Genomic DNA, 22,874 nt, shown 5'->3' on the forward strand with positions numbered 1-22,874 from the left:
CCTCTCCTTCGATTGAGATGAAATCGTCGCAGGTAGAGCTTTTCGGAATGACCCCGCAGCTGACGCTCTGGAGCAGGAGTGAAGAACAGCTCTTTCGAGAGGTTACACTTTCCGCTTATGATGTTGTGGGCGAGAATGAGATCACCACGGCGGCGGCGTTTTTCAAGAGAATAAAGGTCGAGCGTCCTCAGCCTTTCTTCATAGGACAAATTTTTGAGACCATGAACCATGCGGGTAGCCAGCTTCTGGACTCTTTCGAGATGCTGTATGTCTTTGAGGAGATAAGGAGAGGAGGCTTGAATCCCGTACTCCAATATGGGTCTCACCAGCGTGACATAGAGTGGTAGGAATATGGCTGCTGTGAGCATTCCGAATGACCGTCGAATCAAGAACAGAATTCCGCGTGCTTTGTTGGCAGCATGGACGCACTGGGCCGAAGGCAAAAAGGAGGAATCCACCAAGATACCCAGGTCCTTTACCTGATCGGTCCTCTCCAGCAGCAGACGACCCGGCTCGAAATCAAGTTGAGTTGCAGGAGGAGAGCCAACAGGCAGATGACAGCACTTTGACACGTTCAGACACAGGTCCCATTCGTTAGACCACTTCCAAATTTGGTGGAGGCATCGACGAAGATCCTCTATATCACCGCGAGGAGCAACCAGTTTGATATCGTCGGCAAATAGAAGGGTGTGTTGCGTGAGGTCGTCGGGCAAGTCATTTATGAAGACTAAGAACAATAAGGGCCCAAGCACTGAACCTTGAGGCACGCCACTGCTTGCACTGGAGATGTCGGACCGCGAACCATTAACTTGGACTTGGAAGGAGCGATTTGAGAGGAAGGCACCAACCCATCGTACAATATTCGGATGGAAACTATATGCTTGAAGCTTGACAAGTAATAGGCGGTGGTTTACCGAGTCAAAAGCTTTGGCAAAGTCCAATAAAACGATGTCAACAGCATCACTATCATCAAGGATGCGCGTCACCAATTCTTCCATTTCCAGTAAGTTGGTCAAGCATGATCTCTTCGGCACGAAGCCGTGTTGGGAATCAGAGATAGAGGCTGTGTTTTGGAGGTGGAGCATCATACTTTTCTTAAGGATGGTTTCGAACATCTTGCTGATTATTGATGTAAGGGAAACCGGTCGGTAGTTAAGCGGGTCTTCGCGGCTCCCTTTCTTGAAAATTGGGCAGATTATCGCTGTTCTCCAGTCCGCAGGTATAACACCCGTCGGATCAGAAACTATGCATTGTTTCATTATATAAAAGGGGGTTAATACGATTTTGTCCAGAAATTACATTTTCAAAATTTTAATTTCCCTCTATCCCCAACACAATTTCTTAATTTGTAACTTTTTCAAATTTTTTTTTCATTTGTTATCTACATAGAAAAATACAGAGATTATGAATCTGGGAAATATATATATTTTTTAAAGTTTAATTTTTCTTAAAAAACACTCAATGCCTCTTCTCCCACCTCGCTCATCCATCACCTACCAGCTTTCAAAAACTAAAATCTCCCAGTCTTTTACTTTTGTCTGATGTTTCCCACATGCGTAGAATTCTACTGAAATAGCAGACTTAAAAAATACCAGACCACCACCAGAAAACCCAGCAAGCTAGAAACAACAGGTAAACGACATTATTTCTGAAGAAACTTCCTTGCTTTCCAAAAAGCTAAAAGTGTAACATTGGGAGTATGTAGCATTTTGAAAGTGGTGAGGTGATGAGTAAAATTCTGAGAGATTCGTAGTCTCTGTTTTTTCTCCATGAGTTATCAAGAATAAAAATTTGAAAAAGTAAAAGATGAATTTGGTGTGGAGAGGGAGAAAATTTAAATATTGAGAATGTATTTTGTGGGTGAAATCCTAATGTCCTGTATTGCAAACATAGGAATTGGAAGAAATTTAGGAAAAAAAATAGGCAGGTGGAAATGTCACCTCGGACATGCTAACAAGAAGAGGTAAAGGTCAGGATTTCTGGGAAAACTTCCTTTTAAGTTTATATTGAAGATCAGGTTTTTAAATATGCTCATCGCAAACACAAATTATACAATAGAAAAAGATAATTTCAGTTGGGTTTGAGCTGTAAATTTGCATGTGCACGCTGCAAGAATTAACATAATTCGCACAAAAGTTTTACCTAGAGTGTGTGTATGCATGTGTGTGTGTGTCAAAGGAAGTTATTTTATGGCATTCTTTCATTTGAAGAAGCAAAGTTGTCAACTAAACATATATGGGATCATATGACTGTTAATTTCCATAAAATTGTTTTAATTTCTGTATGCTTTGAAGAGAGGAGAAATTGAAAGAGGATAAATTGTAAGATGTAAGTGTAAATGAAATGGATGCGTGTGTGTGAGAGAGAGAGAGAGAGAAAAGAGAGTGAGTGAAGGTGTGTGTTGTGACATGAAATTTTTTGCATGTATGTGCAAGTGGCACTCACTTACTCTCTCTCTCACACACACACACATTATCTTTCATATACACCGAGAGTGTGTAGTCTTGATCTTCACCCATAAATACATATGCATACATCTTTTTTGTGCATGAGAGAGAGAGAGAAAGGCTGTATTTCCTCATAACATATAGAAAAATAGATGTCTTTTAATGCAATTTTTTTGGTTGTGGCTTATTTTAATACAATAAGTGTACATTTTCATAAATGTTTGTCTGAGTAGAATTCTATGCATGTGTAAAACATCAGATGAAAGTGATACATTAGAAGCAAATCAAAATATTGTCTGAAAATGACCTCAAAATTGTGTGACCCAACCTAGTTGCCATGGTTATTTTAGTTGTAAGAAAGAGTTGTTGAATCAAAAACATAGTTTATTTGGTAGATAGATAATAAGCAGCTTTCTTTATTATAATACAGATGTGACTTATTCGGAGAAACATTACTTTCAATATTCACACATCATTGTTCACATAATGCAACATTTTGTAATTTTGGTTAAATTGAAAGTGTGAAACTATTTTCATTTTGTAATGGTCATTGTAGAGAAGTGTATTTAAAATAACTATAGCTGGTTATTGAGGTAATGTAGAAAATATGTAAATGAAAATAAGGTTTATTTGACATGTGTAAATGATTTGATTGTTCTGGAAGGTGATGTGCTGGCAGAATCGTTAGCATGCCGGTATTTACCAGTCTTTATGTTCAGAGTTCAAATGCCACCAGGGTCAACTTTGTCTTTCATCCTTTCAGGTTCAACAAATCAAGTACCAGTGAGACACTGGAGTCGATGTAATCGACTGATCCCCTCCCCTGAAATTTCAGGCCTTGTACTTTTAGTAGAAAGGATTTGATTGTTCTGGTCTTAATATCAGTTGGTAAGAACAGAAGTCATTTGACAACACCCTTTTGTTTGTAATTTTATATCCTGTTGCAGATTCAATCCAAGGAATATTGAAATAATACCCATCTTGTCCATTCAACAGAATAAGATTATACTGGAGAGCATCATAAGAGGAATGAGACTGTGAAACATGTTTAAGAATGAGAATATCATGATTTTCAATGGGATCACCGACCATAAGGATGGCTACTTCATTAAATGTGGGCTCATTAAAACAGTGTAAAATGTTCTTTACTATAGGTGTAACACAGAAACACATACACTCACAGAATTGATAATAATGAAAACAGCAAAATGTACACACATGAAGTTCAAGCGAAATGAAATGTAGTCAATATAGGTGCAAAGTATACTTTCTGTAGCATAGTTGTGCTATAAAAAAATGGAAAGTCACCAATCTAGCAAAAGTTAGTATGTCACTAATGTAACAAAGTACAGAAAATCAACATTTATTTGGAACATGTACTAAATTTTATAAAATTCACAATTGAATGAATGTCATGGTGAAGAAAGTGAAAGTTAAAGAAAATTCAGAAGGCATAATTCAATTTTTCATACAAAAATAATTTATTTTACATTTTGAAACAAATGCTGACCAAAGTGAATAAAAAGGAAGATGCTGTTTTTGAACTTGTAACATTATAGGCTGTAGAATAAATACTGAGTAACACAGTAAAAAGGTTGTGCGATATTGATACAGTGATGAAGAATACAAGGACTGTTAAAAAAAACATTATCTTGAAACTGGTTAAAAGGAGTGGAATAACATTTCTGTAATTATATTGAAAGAGCCACTGAGGCTTTCTACTTTGCCAAGTTTCTGAATTTGTTATAATAACCAGCATAATATTTTTTTTCCAGATATATTTGAGAGTATTGTGAATGGTGTTAATTCAGCCAAATCTTCATGTTGGTAGTACTTGAAAATGAACGCTGTTGTTTGTTTGAAAATGAGGCCACAAGTAAACTTTCAATATTGGCGCATTTCACTGTTGGGGTGGGGAGTTACATGCATAAAGTAAGAGACACACATACACGAAGGAAAACCTGAAGCCTGTGTCTGTCTGTGTTTAGATGTGTGTGTGTGTGTCAGTCATCTTAAAAAAGTGTGTATACTGACATATACTACACTGTAACACACAAACTTGTCAGTCATCGGCCTAACCTAGGTAACAAACATGTGAACACACTCATATAGAAAATGTGACATCATTGACATTGTGGTGGTGATGTAAAATGTTGTTTATAATAGATGACTAAAAGAAAAATGATAATGTAAAATTTTTGTAATGCAAATATGTGAATGAAAATATAGTTTAGTTGTTAGCCAAAAGCTTACTGAATCTTTTGATACCCCTTACGTCAAAATCGGCAACTTGGTTTTGGAATGCATAAGGAACATAGGCACACACACATACAAACTCTTTTTTATAGTTATAGACTAGCTTAAGGAGATCCACTCTACGCGCGGGTAAGAGTGTGGTTGTTATTTTCTGTTGCATCCTTTCAGCACATAAAAAGCACCATCCGAACGTGGCCGATGGCAGCGCACCTTGACTGGCTTCTGTGGCGGTGGCACGTAAAAAGCACCAACCGATCGTGGCCGCTGCCAGTGCCCCTACCGCCGTGGCATGAAAAAAGCACCCACTACAATCACGGAGTGGTTGGCGTTAGGAAGGGCATCCAGCTGTAGAAACACTGCCAGATCAGACTAGAGCCTGGTGCAGCCTCCTGGCTTCCCAGACCCCGGTCAAACCGTCCAACCTGTGCTAGCACGGAAAACGGACATTAAACGATGATGATGATGATGATGATTCTCCCTGTTTGTTTCTCTCTCCCTTTCCCACTCTCTTACTCTTCCTTTCTCTCGGACTCTCCCTCGCTTTCTCTTACTCTCTATCTTTATCTATCTCTCTCCCATTTATAAACAACAAAAGATCTTGAGTAAGTTGAGAAAGAAAGTAGTTTGAAAGATCAATCATAAATATCAGGCAGTGACAACGCAAAGGTCTGCTTCAAGGCAGAAAGCAAAACACTAACATTTAAAAGGGAGAGACGAACTTGCGAGCTGAATAAAAATAAAAAAATATTGGAAACCAAAGTTTGAAAGGATAGAATCTGAGGATAGTAGAGTCACCATGGTTGGCATTTCTTAACGACGGACAGTAACATAGTGGCAGTTTAACGGCTGGCATAAAATTTTGAACTTGATGTGAAAGAAAATTCCTAAACACCAAGCTTTGAAGTGATTCTTTCTCATGACAGTAAACTCACCATGGCAAGCATTCAAAACTTCTTCATCATGGACGGCAACACATTGATAATTTAAAGGCTGGCGCAAATTTTTTAGCTTCATGTAAAAGTGAATTCCTAAACACCTGCTCCTGTAAATTTTAATCCCCTTCAAGCCCTATTTAGGCCTCTTTTCACATTTTGGTTAATATAACCCGATTTCATTCGGGTCTACTCGGGTCACATGTTATAAGATGAGGAATTTTGTCCTAGAGGTCACGCTTTTCATTTGAGGAAAAAAATAGTTGCCATGCAAACTTGCCAGCACTTTTAACATAGGTGTGCATATTTTCAGCACAACCGACCACATAATGCACACATTATATATATATATACGCATTATATATATATATATGTGTGTGTGTGTGTGTGTACGCATTATATATACAAATAAATTAAATTAGAGATAAAACCACTATTAGGCAAATCAAACAATGAAAAACAAAAACATAAAAATAAAAACATAATATACAAAATATATAAAATTTAAATTATTTAAATTTAAAATTAAAATTATTAAATTATATTTATAATTTAAAAAAAAATATATATATAACTATCAAAAAGTATTAAAAAGTTTAACATACATATTTATATATAGAACACATACACACACACACATATAAATTAACCCAATAAATATCTGATTCATAATATTTGTTCTCATGATTGTGTGGTGGTGGCGGCGATGATAATTCTGTCTATGAATGCAGACAGACGTAGAAAGAGAGTGTGAAAGCGCTGTCGAAGGCAGGGAGGGGGAGATATAGAACGCTGTTTGACGACGTTATAAAGAGAAAGTGAAGGGGAGTTAGACGCTATTAAACGACGTTATATATAGAAAGTGATGGGAAGGGAGGAAATAGAGTGAGTGACGGAGGAAGACAGATACATAAAAGAATGAGAGTAGACTTGTCAAAGTGCGTTTTTGGCCCTAGCAACGACACCTTTTAAGATAAGGATTTCTAACCTAGCCCACTGGCATCCTCACCTCATTTTACATGTCCCTGTAAATTTTGGAGTCAATCCGACGGGATCTAGTGGCCTTTAACCCGTTCTCAATGCCAAGACCAGACAAACAAACAAGCTTTTCGCATTTCAGATTTATAATATAGAGATATATATACATACGTATATATCATCATTGTTTAATGTCCGTTTTCCGTGCTAGCACAATATATATATTTATATATATTATATAAAATCCATTCTGTCTGTCTGTGTGTGTGTCTTCTAGAATCTCAGGCGTCCTCCATCTGATTACGCTCAAATTTGATATGCAGATACTGACAGTATCAGGATGTGTGTAAGTCTTGAAAAAATTACAAAAATCGATTCCAGGTGAGAATGCGATCGATAAAGCCGTGGGAACGTGCATTTGTATGTTAAAGTACATCAGCTGTTGCGGTCAATACTACGCTTACGTGAGAAAAATGGCTGTAGGCAACAATAAACTTAACTTTTAAAAGTTCAATGATAATTCTTCTGCCTTAATTTAAAGACAATTTGACATACGTAGGGCCTTACTTTTCATGCAAACAATTATTTGTAGTTGCTGGTACTCTAAATTCCTGTTTGTAGTCTGAAGGAAAATTACACAACTGTCACTAAACATTATTTTAAAGTGCGATTTTTATGGTTTGGAACTGCTCTAAACGTATTGAACTGCAAAAATGTTTGAAATTTAGAATTATTTTACAGTAATAATAAAATTAGTCGAATCTATTTTCATGCGCACTAAGTTTCCACAGCTCTAATGGCTGACAGCGTGAAAATAGCTCTGACAAATTTTATTAATATCTGAAAAAATACTAAGTTTCCAACATTTTTATGGTAGAGAGTTATGAGAGGAAATATTGTATGAGAAAGTGAGTTCAATATGTATTTCAGTTCCAAACATTATGAAGCACGTGTTATGGTTAAATTACTTGATACAGTTATAATATTTGGAGAAAGATGTTTTTCAAAATGTTAGGATTAAAAAAAATACAAACCAAGAATGAAGAATAGTAGAAGAGTCATTGAATAGTGAGAGAAGGGTAAATAATGAGGAATAGTAGAAGTATCATTGAATAGTGAGAAAGGGGGTCGGAGAAGCAAAATTGAAAAAGTATGACACACTGATATTCACTTTCGCATTTATTATATATATATATATATATATATATATATATATAGGCACTCATGTGGCTGTGTGGTAAGAAACTTGTTTTCTAACCAGATGATACCGGATTCAGCCCCACTATGTAGTTCCTTAAGCAAATGTTTCTACTTATAGCCTTGGGCTGACCAAACATTGCAAGTGTATTTTGTAGATGGAAACTGAAAGAAACCCACTGTATATTTATATAAATCTGTGTGTGTGTTTGTTTCCATTACCGTTTGACAACCAGTGTTGGTGTGTTTACATCCCCACAATTTAGTGGTTTCAGCAAAAGAGACCAATAGGATAAGTACTGAGGTTGATTCATTCAACTGAAAGTTCTTCAAGGTATTGCCCCAGCAGGGCTGCAGTCTAATGACTGAAACAAGTAAAAGACAAAAGATAAATATTTCGTCAATTAATATCTGTTTTCCATGCTAGCATGGGTTGGGTGGTCAGACAGGAGCTGGCAAGGCCAAGAACCATACTGAGCTCCATTGTCTGTTTTTGTATGGTTTCTACAGCTGGATGGCCTTCCTAATGCTAACCACTTTACAAAGTTCACTGGGTGCTTTTACATTGCACCAGTACCAGTGCTTTTTACATGACACTACCACCGGCAGGTTCATCTTGCAAGACAGAAGAAAAAAGGAAAAGGCAAAAATCCTTCAACTAGCAGCTGGGGGAGTAGTATTGAGTGTGGGTGACTTGGGGCCAGTTGAGAGAATAAAAATATAGAAGGGCAGAAGGACACAAGAAAATAAATGTATATATGCACATACTAGCATACCTATGTAAACGTATGAAAAAAGAAATGGAACATAATAGTTAGACTTCATGGAGAGGATTGTGAAAGTGTTGGTGTTTATGCTCAGGTTGGCCATGAAAGAACAGACCTATGTTGAAAAGCTGTTCAACCATAATTGTACTGTCTTTTGGGGGTCCATACCTAGGCAAGCATGCTTTCCCTATTCTGATTTGTTTCTGCATAACTTTCTGAAAAATGAATATTTTTGTTTTGAAATTTCCGATAAATACTTGTTAGATAATAGAGATTATGGTTATATCGGAATTTAGTGTGTTAAAGAAAAAATGGTGGACGTGTACACATACACACTTCACAAAATGAAACTTGAAATTTTGAAAATATTATGCCAGGCATGTCAGTATGTGTGTATACGCCTAACTTTTTTTCTTCACATTAAATTCCGATATAATCCACAACCACACTATCTCAGAGATAAAATTTCATCAAAAGAAAAAAAAAATTCTATATAGCGGTTCGGCAAAAGAGGCCGATAGAATAAGTACTAGGCTTACAAAAACTAAGTCCTGGGGTCGATTTGCTCGACTAAAAGGCGGTGCTCCAGCATGGTCGCAGTCAAATGATTGAAACAAGTAAAAGAATAAAAACTGGAAGTTACAAGGAAACAAAGTCGGGGGAGGAGCACACTTATGTAGATATTCCTTTTCTTTTATCTGCTTCAGTCATTTGATTGCGGCCATGCCGGAGCACTGCTTTGAAGGCGTTTTTGTCAAGCGATGATGGGAGGACAAACACACACACATACGAGGGCTTCTTTCAGTTTCCGTCTACCAAACCACTCACAAGGGTTTAATCGGTCCGAGGCTATAGCAGAAGAGGTCTAACTAGGGGGAAAAAAAAAAAAAAAAGACACTTGCCCAAAGTGTCACATAGCGGGAGTGATCCCAGAACCTTGTAGCTGAGAAGCAAGCTTCTTACACACAGCCACGTCTACGCCTCTATTTCTGTCTTCACTACGTTATCTTTTTATTTTCAAGTCAATAGGGTGTGACACATTGTGAACAGAATTATCGAATGGTACATATTTTCAACGGGACAATTACTGGTTTACCGCATTAGCAAAGGCGATAGTGTCTAATCCGATGAAAAATCTCAAGGAACTTCCTTCATAAAACAACGGTTTTTCGTTTTGTCGCCGATGCACACACACACACACACACACGACCGGCTTTTGCAAACTGTCTGTTTACCCAAATTCTCCCTGGAGACACATGCTTAAAGCGACGCACCGTGCGATGGTGCTTAGCGCTTGTCTAGCATCCATGCAGGTGCTTGTCAGGTTGCTTTGGGCTATATTCATATTTTGTTAGTACCAGCTCTTTCAAATGTTCATGTGCTACATCGTTGTTACATGATGTCCACTGCAAATGTATTCTGAAGGATTTAAGATTGGAAGATTAATAGAAAATTAAATAATGACTACTGTTTAAAAGTATTTTTTTCTGTGTTCGCATATCCATTTATTTCAACAACATATTAGTACTTAACTGTCAGGAAGTTTATTTAATAACCTTTATAGGTTTACTATTTTAACTTGAGCCTGTTTCAGGGCACTGTGGATAAGTAACGATATTCAAGGGCAGGTAATAAGCGTAGTACTGTAGCATAGCAGCAGGACAATTAGAGAAATACAGCTGCTGTAGAAGACTGGTTGTTGTATAGCCATACTGCAGCACAAAAAGGCAATACTTCAACATTGTTTAAAAGGAGCAAATGCTTTACAGCAAATCTATCAATATTTAAACATATTCCTTCCCATTTCCCTCATATGTCTACTTTCCATTAAAATCCACTTTTTCGTCCATTATAATTCTGTTCACATCAGATGCATTATAGATCAATGCTAGTATTTGACTGTCACTTTATAATTTATCGGCCCCCGGGAAGATGAAAAGAAAAGATAACCTCAGTTGCACAGTAACTCATAATGTAAACGGCCGTAACTAAAATACTGCAAAGTAATTTGTTCGAAGCTCGAACGAATTTGCCAGAGAAATTGTATACTAGGGAAATATATAAAAATTAATGAAATTCACTGTACAAGAGTAATTTTTTAAGTTTTAAAAATCGGGCGATCCTAGAAGATAACGTTGCTTTCACTTTCGTAAAATAAGTTTTTTCTGGCGATTTCCATCAGTATTTTACGAACATTTTTTTTTTTTGCTTGAGTTTTCTGCGGGTTTTATCTTCCATTTCGTCTAGTTGTGTTTTATAATTGCATATCTATTTCATGAACTTGCTGTTCCATAATATAGATGTACTTTTGCTACAAATTACACATATAAACTTGGTGTTGGTCGAGCAAAAACTTGTCCTTGCTATACGAGAAAAATTTTCTTCGTTTTAAATTATAATCCCTACAACATTATTTTCGTTTGTTTAAAAATTCTTAGAAATAGAACATTATTATTATCATCGTTATATTTCATCCGAGAGATGAAAGGAGAGCTAAAGTTTGTAAAGTGAAAATGTTACCTCAAGATCGACCTCATTCAAACACCGAAGTACGTTTGTATTTTAGTAACCGGAATTATTAATCTGTTGTTATAACAACCGAAGAATCAGCAGGTTCCGGAAGTTTGAGGAAAAGTGCGAAGGAAAGTGTGAAGGAAAGTGTGAAACGCCGAATATGTACGGCAAATTGTTCATCACATAACAGAGAAGTGTCTGCTATTATTTTGGCTGATAAAGATGTCTTTACATCAAACTGGTGATACTTGAATAGGTACGGAAAACTCATTGCATGTCATTTTACTTTAAAAGAACTTAGTACTATGTAACATACACATTCATTTGAGATCAGAAAAGTTGGATCTATGTTTGCTTACTAATTACATTTTAATTTGTCGTTTTTCATTATATATATAGGAATTAACTTGATAATTGTTTATTATTTATTTGCCATTACCCTCCCCTCTCTTGTTTATATCTTTACGTGTACAATATTAAAAGCAAGTCCTTGCATGCCGAATTATCTCTTATTAATTTGATATTTTGGCGTGAGTTTTCTTTTCCCGCTTTCTATAATTAATTTTATTCTGATTTCATTTTGATTATAATCTCATTAAGCATTTCAGTTTGTTGTAGATTTAAATTTACGAATTATGATTTTCTTATATTAATAAATGTCGTCTTGTAATTATAAATTATAAGAGGTAATTGACTTTGATCCTTGTGGCCCTCTTATCAATTTCGCTTAATAATAATAATGATAATAATAATAATAATAATCAGTTTTGAGATAGCTCATTGAAATGTTTAGGAAAAGCCACAGTAGAATAATAGAATTTCGAAATAATTTATGCCTGAATTTTAATATGCAATGTATTTTTGAAGCTCATACTGAAAATATAATAAAAATTTATCATAAGTTCGTTGTGCCCTATCCCAACATTCAAGCCTTGCATAATTACGTACCTTTTTGCTGCAGTTATTTATAGCTGTATATGTTTTCACTTGGACCAAAGAACATTCTGCTGGAAGAATGCATAAATATACTGGTCTGGTTAGTTAGTATATCTGATTTTGTTTCATGTCAGTTTTTGAATTGACCTTAAACTTTGAATCCGTTGACCGTAACTGTTATAATAATAGTTACCAATACACAACTGTAAATTTTTGTCATATTATGATTGCGTGTGTGTAATATATAACCGCCCCACACTCATACAATCACAAACCCGTATTAAAAATACTTATGTAGTGTATAATTCGTGTCCATACTTTTCGCTTAACGGTAAATTACTGTCTAGCTGAGTCCACAGTCTGGTTCCGATCGTAGGCTGAAACCAAATTACACTGCTAAAGTTTCGCTAAAAAATATGACCGTCTCAGAATTTCATTCTTTTTTTATTGCATAATTGATGTCTTGTGCCCCTCCCACAAGTTTGTCCTGATCGACAGACATAAGATCAAAGTGTCTTGTATAGCTAAGCCTATGATGCAGAATACCCTAGCAAAATTATGAAAGTTATATGTATTCTATTCGGAAAACGTTTTTGTATATGCTCAAATTTGTGCCAACCACTAGCGTAGTGTGGGGTGTGCGGACCTTACATAGTGACTGCATTACGTACGTTGTTTGCTGTAGTCGAAGTATGCTACGTTTAAGTAAGGGAGCGGCCAAAACCAGTGTTATACAACTGATACTAATATGAACTGATTGCCCGGCTTCGTTATAGTTGTACCCTTTCTGCAAACGCAAATTAGACTCCCGCTCTCTTAAGTATGTAAATCAAATTCAAAAGAGAATCTCTGATAATTTCCGCTAGGTTTTTGTTTTCTTTCTCCAAACAACAGTGAATTTTCAGTTATTATTTTTGCATACGCCATTCAGTTGATCTTCCTTTATCTCATCCAAATTCAGATTACTGGTACGTTTGAATAATTGCCTTTAGCTCATTTCAGTTTTCAAATATACCAATTTTAGGGGCTAAAAATTATTCACAATTTTCCCCTCATATGTTTAAAAATGTCAGCTGGTCAATGCAAGTTTGGGTAGACTATAACACACTGATGAGATCTAATAGACTGAAACGTGCATAGTTATCTCTTGTAGACAAAGATCACGCGTTCCTTATAAACATATAAATTAAGGGATTAATTCTTAATTTCTTGAGATTATCTCCCCTTTTCTTCAATACAAACAACTGCTGCTGGGTTTTCTTTGACTTAGTTTTTTTAGTTTTTTAATTAACGGGGAAATTTCAATTAATTATGACCTCCTTATGTTCAGCATTCAGGATGTCACTGTATAACTGTTTCAGTTTCTGAATATTTGAAATGATATTGTTTGAATTTCATTAGGATGAATATCTAATTAGAAAAGAAAACATATTTATCTGTTTACCTGGTTATTAAGATAAATCATAAGAAATATCAAAATACTTGTTTAAATTTAAAAGAAACTGCTGCTTCAATTTTTGTAAGGATGAAATTATCATTCTACACGCAGCCAACATATATTTGAATCTGTTGTCATCATATAGGTGCATGCATGTCGGTGTGGTAAGAAGTTTGCTTCTCAACCATATGGCTTCAGGTTAATTCCATTGCATGGCACCGTGGGTGAATGTCTTCTTGTATAGCCTTGAGTGGATTTGGTAGATGGAAACTGAAAGAAGCGTATTACACACACTCACTCACATATAAAATGTGTGCATGTGTTTGTGTCTGCCCCCACATTGCTTGACAACTGGTGTTGGTTTGTTTACATCTCTGCAATTAAGTGTTTCAACAAAAGAGACCAATAGAATCAGCACCAAACTTTAAAAATAAGTACTAGAGTCAGTTTGTTTGACTAAAACCCATTCAAGGTGATGTCCCAGCATGGTCGCAATCAATGAAGTGAATCAAATAAAATATTAAAATTTTCAATTGAAAATCTTGTGAAAATAGTTAAAGAGTACAGGTGGTTTGCTAGCAGAATTGTTAGCATGCTGGACAAAATGCTTAGCGGCATTTCGTCCTTAATTTCTGTGTTAAAATTCTGCCAGGGTTGCTTTTGCCTTTTATCCTAACAAGTATCAGTTCAGTACTGGGGTTGATGTAATTGATTAGTCCCCACCCCAAATTTCATATCTTGTATCTATAGTAGAAAGAATTATTTTGCTCATGTATTCTGTAATAGAATCTTACTTTAAGTGTGTACTACGACAGTAGAGTGGAATGTATGGCTGATTTGGCTGCCATTTCTAGCAAGTTCAGCAACCAGCTAGAGGTTACCTGAAATATAACTTTCTAAAATTGAGATGTTAATGATTCAAATTAAACATCAGCATCTCAATCCTGCAATCACAAATACTAAATAGAATAAAAATGTAGAATAATATGTAGTGAAAGTTTTTGAATAGTTTTTGTAAACAACTAAAGATCATTCTTCAAAATGTTAACTAAATGATTTTTGCTTCTATTTTTTTTAATGCTGGCATCACTTGAATGAATTTAGATAGCAATCTCTTTCCAACTGAATATATTACTTTTGAATTATAAATAACAAACTAATTCTATTGCTCTTGTCTTTTTTGTAATCTGCCTTCACACACATCTTTACTATTTTTGCTTTTCCATTTATATCTCAAAAAAAAAAAAGAGTGAAAAAAAAGAAAAGTATATTACATGAAATAAATTCTTATTGAAATTCATGACTAAGCGAGGGTGTAAATAACATAACCTTAGTATAGTGATTGGCAAAATTATGGCTACTATAATCACTGCATATGCTCATGATGTGTTAATGGATATAGATGTCTACACCTTCATAACTGGAGATTTTCAAGGTCATATCTAGAAACCTCATAATAAATATACTGATGTACAATGAGGCTATGACATAAATAAATGAGTGAGGAACTAAGCTCTTAGAATTCTTTGCAAGAGAAGTTCTCATTTGTAAACATACTTTCCAGAAAGTCAGCCAATTAGTTAACTAGCAATCAAAAAGGTCTGTTAGCAAAACTAGAAATGGGCTCCTTTCACTAGAATATGTGGGCCAAGAATAGAGGCTTGAAAATGAGCACTGAGCCCAAAATAAAAAATAAGAGGTGTAGAAAGAATAACTTATTTTAATAGAGTTAAAAACCGAGAACTGTAGCATTGAACATTTCTAAGGGACAAATTCCTGTAAACCATTGACCAATTATGCCACTAGAGTAAGGACCAAGCTTGGAACAAATTACATCAGCCTTAACAAAAAACAAGACCGCCAGCTGTCTCTAACTATTGCTCTGATTTTTGTTGCTTTGCACTCCTTCAAAGCCTGTCATCATTTATAGCTTTATCAATGCCATCAATCCAGTCAGAGGAGGAGGGGCAGTACCTATACATTACAGACCCTCCAAGACTATTGAAATCAGTGTAGTTGATGATTAGTCTGAACTTCTGTATGTTGATATCTGCAGGAGAATTATGAATTATAAAGGATTCCAGAATGTTGATTGAGTAAAGTGTTTAAGGTGAGATCTGGCTGTGTAACACACAAGTATAAGAAAAAAAGTGGAGTAGCAAGTGTATTTGGGTGGAGAAGAGGGGGATGCTAGTTTAGAAGAGTAGAGCAGTTGTTTTGGTTCAAAGTCTGTCTTGATCAAACTGACCTATGATCAAAAGCATTTTTAGACATCACTATTCTGTATATTACATAAATATAGTCATAGCACTGTTAAGAAATTCACTTAGTAAATGGTAAGACCAAAACCATATGGTTTTGGTCTCACTGTGTGACACCTTGGCGAGTGTCTTCATCGTGGGCTGACTAAGAGCTAGCTGGGGAGTAAAATCTGGTTGACAGGAACTTTATGGAAGCTGGTTATGTATGTGTATCTTCATATTTGACCTTGTGACACTGCTTAAAAACTGATGCTCTTTATGGTTTTTAAGTTAGTGGTTTGATGGTAAAATAAGTGTTAAACTTTAAAAAAGTTACTGTGGTCAATACAATCAACTAAATCCTTCACTGTGCAGTATGGCCACAATCCAATGTCTGCAACAAGTAAATGCACACACCCAAGATCACATATCTTGGGGATTTGGTTGCTTCTAGCAGGTTGAGGGGACCATTTAGAAATTCTCTTGGCTTGAGTTTATGAATCAGTAGTTGTAGCATGTTGGTGAGTGAATCTTTGCTAAACCTTCTTTGGGTTACACTCTAGGATATTTCAATGCTGGGCAGTTCTACAGGAGCTAATGAGTTGGAGGACTGCATTGAGTTCCAATGATTTCCTACAGTCAACACCTTTACAGTGTACTGGTTTCTTTTCCTTTGTTTCAGTAGCAGTCTCTTAGATATGTTAGCAGTTCCCAATTTGGTTTTCTTGAACTTTGTGGAGCTTACATGAGACAATACATACATACACGCGCGCACACACACACACATATACACACAGAGGTTCAGAAGTTCACTTAACACACAAACCATAACCATATTATGATTTCACTGTGAGCTATATTGAGCAAGTGTCTTCAGGTATCTTAGTCAGCTTGAGGTTGACTTAAGATTTTGTGAATGAAATTTAGTGAATGGGAACTGTATGAAAGCCAGTTGTGTGTGTGTGTGTGTGTGTACAGTGCAATTGATCAAGGTTAAAGTATTCTTTTGGCTTTGAATGAAATCCTTTTCTTAGGGACAGTAGTAACAGCGTCATATTTGTATGGTTGTCTTAAAAGATCAGGGATTATGAGACCTAGCACACATTCTGCTATCCTTCCTTTCTCCCAAATCGCAAGTCATGATTCCTGATTGAGAAGGGGTGCCAAAAAATGAGATTTAGGAAGATGTGATTCTCTAAGCCATTGAATCCTGTTAAAATGTCCTACACATGTGAGCATACATATGCATACATAAATATATGTATTTACCCATGTGGACCATTTTCATACTAGATATTCCTTCAACATGAATGCAACATTCAAAATACTTCCTGGATTTACCTGGGATTATACTTAAGGACCTGTGCCTTCACAAAAGTACAGACCAACTTCCATATGCCCTGGAAGAAGATGGGCTATGAAATTTATTCTCCTGTCTGTATTTTTCTATCTACTGTTTTACTCTTTATTCTATCTACTATTTTATTCCGTTATAAACTGTGAATTCCCTGTCTAGAACTTTGCTATATACCTTGTCTCTGATGACGGAATACCCAGTGTATGGAAACGTTAACCTATCACTTGGGCTATCCCAGATCTCCAATAATTAATTAACTAATTAATTAATTACAATTCACTTTACTCTAATTGAATATGACTTGAGATACTCATCCTGCTGTGGTTTTTGTTGTCCTTTTTCCTCTAATACATAAATATATACATATATCATTTTAATCTTTATATTCATCATTTAATGTCTATCTTCCATACTGTCATGGGTTGGTAGCTCAACAGGATCTAATGAGTCAGAGGACTGCCTTAAGTTCCAATGCCAACATCTTTACAGAGTGTATGGTTGGTGGTGAGGTTTTTTTTGTGGCACACAGTAGTAGTAAAGTTTATTGCTAAAGAAGAGATATATGGTTACTCTGCATTATATAAGAGTGGAGCTATAGAAAGGGAGGTAAAGCTAATGGGGAAGTGGTGTCAAGGTGTATCATCAAGGTGCAAGAAGTGAAGAGAGAATGGGAACAAAAGACTAGGAAGGGTGGATGGATAAAAGGTTACAAGAGTTGGGTGGAGAATGAGGGATGATTAGTGATGGGGGTAAAGGTGAATGTAGTGGAGGGGTGGTTGATTGTAGATATGAGTTGGAGGAAGGTAGTAAGAGGGAGAGATCATGTTAGTAGAAATGGCTGAGGGGTGATGTGGTGATGAGTGACAATACAGAAAGGTTGAAGAGCAGTGAAATAACAAAATAATTCTAGATAAGGTAAGAATGAGAGATAGGGAGATGATGGGTTGGGTAAAGTTTGTAAAAGTGAGGGGAGAGAAAGTGAGACATAGTGACATAGTGAAGGAGGTCAGAAGTATGTAAGGGTGAATATAGTGAGTGATGAACAAAGGTCAAGGTGGTGGTGGGTGCAGAGATGAAATGGTGTTAAGAATTAGACATGGATATCAATAGAATGTAGTTCACTGACCAGATAACTCAAAAATAAGAGTGGGGAGAGAGGAGATGAATGTCAGAAGGAAGTAGTTGCAGGGGGAGGTATCTATTAGCACAAGAAGGAATGAAATATGTAGTTCTGTTCTCACTTAATTACAACAGTAGAATAATGCAACAGTTGGAAGAGTAATGGAGAGATGACTGATGTGTATACACATAATCCTTTTAGGACCTGAGTTTTGCCATGATTAGCAGGTTTTTGTCAAACACCACATATTGTCAATCGTCTCAGTCATTTGTCATGTCCTCCACGAGGCTCAACATCCTGAGACCATCCTTCACTACATTGTCATACATCTTCCTGAGTCTCTGTTTCCTATAGGTTCCATCCAAATTTAGTAAGCAGCACTTCTTTATGCAGCTGCCCTCATCCATATGCACACATGTCTATACCAGTTTTCTCCCAGTTTTCCTCTCAACGGTTTGTCATTCATGAACATTTACACGGGGAAGGGTGCACTGAAAGTGTAGCTGCTAGAATAAGAATAGCCTGGGCTAAGTTCAGAGAGCTCTTTCCTCTGCTGTTGACAAAGAGCCTCTCGCTCAGAGTAAAAGGTAGATTGTATGACACATGTGTACGAACAGCCATGCTACATGGCAGGGAAACATGGGCTGTAACTGCTGAGGACATGCGTAAGCTCGCAAGGAATGAAACCAGCATGCTCTGATAGATGTGTAATGTCAGTGTTCATACTCGACAGAGTGTAAGTACCTTGAGAGAAAAGTTGGACCTAAGAAGCATCAGATGTGGTGTGCAAGAGAGACGACTGCTCTGGTATGGTCATGTGGCGAGAATGGATGTGGATAGCTGTGTGAAAAAGTGCCACACCATAGCTGTTGAGGGAACATGTGGAAGAGGTAGACCCAGGAAGACCTGGGATGGGGTGGTGAAGCATGACCTTCGAACATTGGGCCTCACTGAGGCAATGATTAGTGACTGGGACCTTTGGAAATATGCTGTGCTTGAGAAGACTTGGCAAGTGCAAGTGAGACCATAACCTTGTGGCCTATGCCAGGGGTGTAACCAGTCCACTTATGCATACCTTTCCTTCTTTGGATACAAAACTCTGCTTGCAAAGACCTGTTGAGGCAAGTGAAATCGAAATCAAATTCGATGACTGGCGTCTGTGCTAGTGGAGTGCTAAGAGATTGTTGCCAGAACAACAAACTGGCCTCCATGCCGATGGCATGGAAAAACACCATTCACGCGTGATTGTTACCTGCATCACCTTACTGGCACTTGTGCTGGTGGCACGTGAAAAAACATTCGAGTGAGGTTGTTGCCAGTGCTGCTGGACTGGCTCATGTGCAGGTGGCACATAAAAAGCACTATTTGAGTGTGGCCATTGGCAGTACCGCCTGACTGGCCTTCGTGCTGGCGGCACGTAAAAGCACCCACTACAATCTCGGAGTGGTTGGCATTAGGAAGGGCATCTAGCTGTAGAAACTCAGCCAGATCAGATTGGAGTCTAGTGCAGCCATCTGGTTCACTAGACCTCAGTCAAATCGTCCAACCCATGCTAGCATGGAAAGCGGACGTTAAATGATGATGATATACATATAAATATTTACACCATTGTTTTGAAATGGTTTTTAGGGATGGTAAGAAAGGAAAAAAGAAAGAAAAAATAGAGAATAAAAAATAATAAAAAAATGTTTCCCTGTCCTTTCTTTTTATAGTCTTTAAGTTATAATTAGAATATATTCTTGTCATACATTTATTTATTTATATTTGGTAAGGTGTAGTTCTGTATGAAAATACAATAGTAAAATAAAATAACTATATATATCATACCCATACATATATACTTATACATATGTACAAAACATACTCTTTGCTTTTCTTTTTTCTCTTACAAACATTTAATTTTGGTGAGAATCTTTTTGTGAAGTGTAATTCCATTACCTTTCGGTATTGCGGATTGTCCCGTGTACATTTGTAAAAGGGAAGGATTTTGAACTTTCCGTCTCCGCATATTTGTAGATGCTTACTCAATGGAATCTTTTGCAGTTCTAGCTGGATATGTTGCCTGTGAATTCTTGCATGTTGGCAGAGGGAGTTATTCGTTTCGCCAAAGTAAATTTTCTTTACAGTTTGGGCAGGTAATGCAATATATGAGATTTTGTGTTTTACAGTTCATATCTGCATTTATTTTAAAAATGGATCCGTTCTTGAACTTTATGTATGTTTATATATATATATATATAATAATAAATATTAGGGAATAAATCCAAATTTACAGGGAAAAAATCAGATTTAGGATTAAATCCAATTTTATAGTAAAATATTATATAATATTAATTCGAGACAAAACCACTATTTTGCAAAACAAACAAGGAAAGACTTAATCAATACATAAAAATTTTTAATATAAAGAAATAAACTGCCACTACAATCGTTTCATGTCTTCAATGACATTCGTCAGGTGGATTTTCGAAACGATTGTAGTGGCGGTTTATTTCTTTATATTAAAAATTTTTATGTATTGATTAAGTCTTTCCTTGTTTGTTTTGCAAAATAGTGGTTTTGTCTCAAATTAATATTATATATATATATATAGATGTGTATACATACATATGTATGTGTGTGTGTGTGTGTTACATTGATATGACTTCATGAGATAGTTATAAACAGGTAGTAACATTATACCATGATATAAGTGATGTACGTCATTTCCAACCTTATGTTGAAACTTGTCTGGTCATGTGGAATATTACCTCTTGGAAACAGGTGCGGGTTTGTGACAGTAGGGCATCTGGCTGTAGGAAATCCACCTCTACAAATTCTGTCTGGTCTATGTAAGAATGGAAAAGTGGATGTGTAACAGTGATGTGTGTGTGTGTGTGTGTGCATGTGTTTATGTATATATTGTTTTACTTGTTTCAGTTATTTGACAGTGTCCATGCTGGAGAACTACTTTGAAGAGTTTTAGTTGAATAAATTGACCCCAAGACTTATTTCCTAAGCCTAGTACCTATTCTGTCAGTCTCTTTTACTGAACTGCTAAGTTACTGGGACATAAACACACCAACACTTGTTGTCAAGTGGTGATTGGATGCACACAAACACACACACACATACACAAGACATACTCACACACATATATATATATACATTTGCCATGATAGATTGTTAGCCACTAAACCTTTTTCTGTTTTGTCTCCCTGTTTATTTATGTGTGCACTTTCTGAACATTAAACTAATACATCTGTTAGTTGTTTACACACCTGACTTGGTCTTTTTTTTTTTTTTGTAAATTCTCACTACATATATATGTACGCGACTAACTTCTTTCAGTTTCTGTCTACCAAATCCACTCACAAGGCTTTGGTTGGCCTGAGGCTATATTTTAAGACATTTGTTCAAGGTGTCATGCAGTGGGGCTGAACCCAGACCTATGTGGTTGGGAACCTCACAGCTACAAAAATTATGGTATGCAAATATGATTTTGCATTACAAAAGGGAAAATAAAATACAGAAGAAAAAACAAAAAAAATTATATTAATAACTGCATAGGCTCTCTAGACTCTGGGATAATTTGTAACTTGTTGCACTGAAGCTTGTGACCTATTTTAATACATAATTTTGAAGCATGTGTTTTTTTCTGTATTTTATTTTCCCCTTTCTAATACAAATACTTATTTACATACTGTAGCTCATATTTTCAATAATCTGTTCCCTGATTAAGATTTACATTTGTTAATAACTTTGGCAGGCTAATCTTATATTAACCAATATTATATGTTTGAATTGTTGTCTGAGTTATTGTTCATTGAATATTTTATATTTTTTCAACTTATTTTTCATCTAGATGTTTTTAAGTTTTTATTTCCAATTTGAATTGAATTTTGGTGTGTTTAATCTAAAATTACAGTAGTGACATATTGTATTTTCATGAAGATTATTAATCATTTAGTAATGTTTAAGTGGATTAAGTAATTTTAATCCTTTTGAGGACTGCTACCTCTAATTTGCACTGAGTATTATGCTATTGCACTTTTTATCAGCTTAGGTATAATGTGAAGTATAATACATTTTGTCCTTGATTTAATACAACACTATATTTGTGACCAGTTTATTTGATATTTGAGGTAAGCAAAATTTGTTTTCAGTTTCATACACTTATTTATTTGCTCGGATGTATTAGAAATAAAACTAGTGATAGAACATATGAAAGCATCAACGTTTTCATTTGCTTCAGTGTGTCATATTGTTTGGTTATTGAATGATTTAAATAACATTAAATAAATGTGTTAGATTTTAACAATGTCACTATTTCAACAAAAAAAAATGAAGTTCAGTTTCATACTATAAAGGATGCAAAATAAATGTCACAATCTAATAATAAAGAGAAATTTAGAAAGAGGTTAATGATTGAAGGCAGTAGCAGTAGCAGCTGCTACTACTATAGCTATTGTTATTGCACATAGTTAAAAAAAAAATTATGCTCAATGTTCACAGTACAGGATATAAAACTTATCAAAAACAAGTAAGAATCTGTTAATGCCTTCCTGATTTATGCTCTACTTACCATCTACGTTTCCTATTGATAGTTTGCAAATGTTTGCTTTGCAATTTCAACTTCTCAAGCAGAATGACAAGAGAATTTGACCAGTTGATACCTCTCTTATCTTCAGTTAGGCTTTCAGTACTCAAAGC

General features: G+C 35.8%; 1 protein-coding gene and 1 long non-coding RNA gene across 4 annotated transcripts in view; one reads left to right on the forward strand and one right to left on the reverse strand.

Moving 5' to 3' along the window:
* Window positions 1-12,186, reverse strand: part of LOC118762990 — a 37,211-nt gene extending 25,025 nt beyond the window's left edge. Inside the window, exon 1 of the long non-coding RNA XR_004998745.1 lies at window positions 12,040-12,186. This is a non-coding gene — a long non-coding RNA (uncharacterized LOC118762990). The remainder of the gene's footprint in view (window positions 1-12,039) is intronic.
* The window catches only part of LOC115211091 (post-GPI attachment to proteins factor 3-like), a 54,654-nt gene continuing 42,995 nt past the window's right edge, over window positions 11,216-22,874 (forward strand). The window contains exon 1 of one of the 3 annotated variants that reach the window (XM_029779981.2): window positions 11,216-11,347. Coding sequence is in view for 1 of the 3 variants with exons in the window: in XM_036502096.1 (XP_036357989.1) it covers window positions 12,069-12,127 (59 nt within the window). In the remaining 2 variants the exon portion in view is untranslated. Of the gene's footprint in view, window positions 11,348-12,053; window positions 12,128-22,285; window positions 22,307-22,874 lie in introns of those variants that run through there. The other 2 variants (XM_036502096.1, XM_036502097.1) reach the window with 2 other exon arrangements.

This window comes from Octopus sinensis, linkage group LG4, assembly GCF_006345805.1.
Source record: "Octopus sinensis linkage group LG4, ASM634580v1, whole genome shotgun sequence".
In the NCBI taxonomy this organism is placed as follows: domain Eukaryota; kingdom Metazoa; phylum Mollusca; class Cephalopoda; order Octopoda; family Octopodidae; genus Octopus; species Octopus sinensis.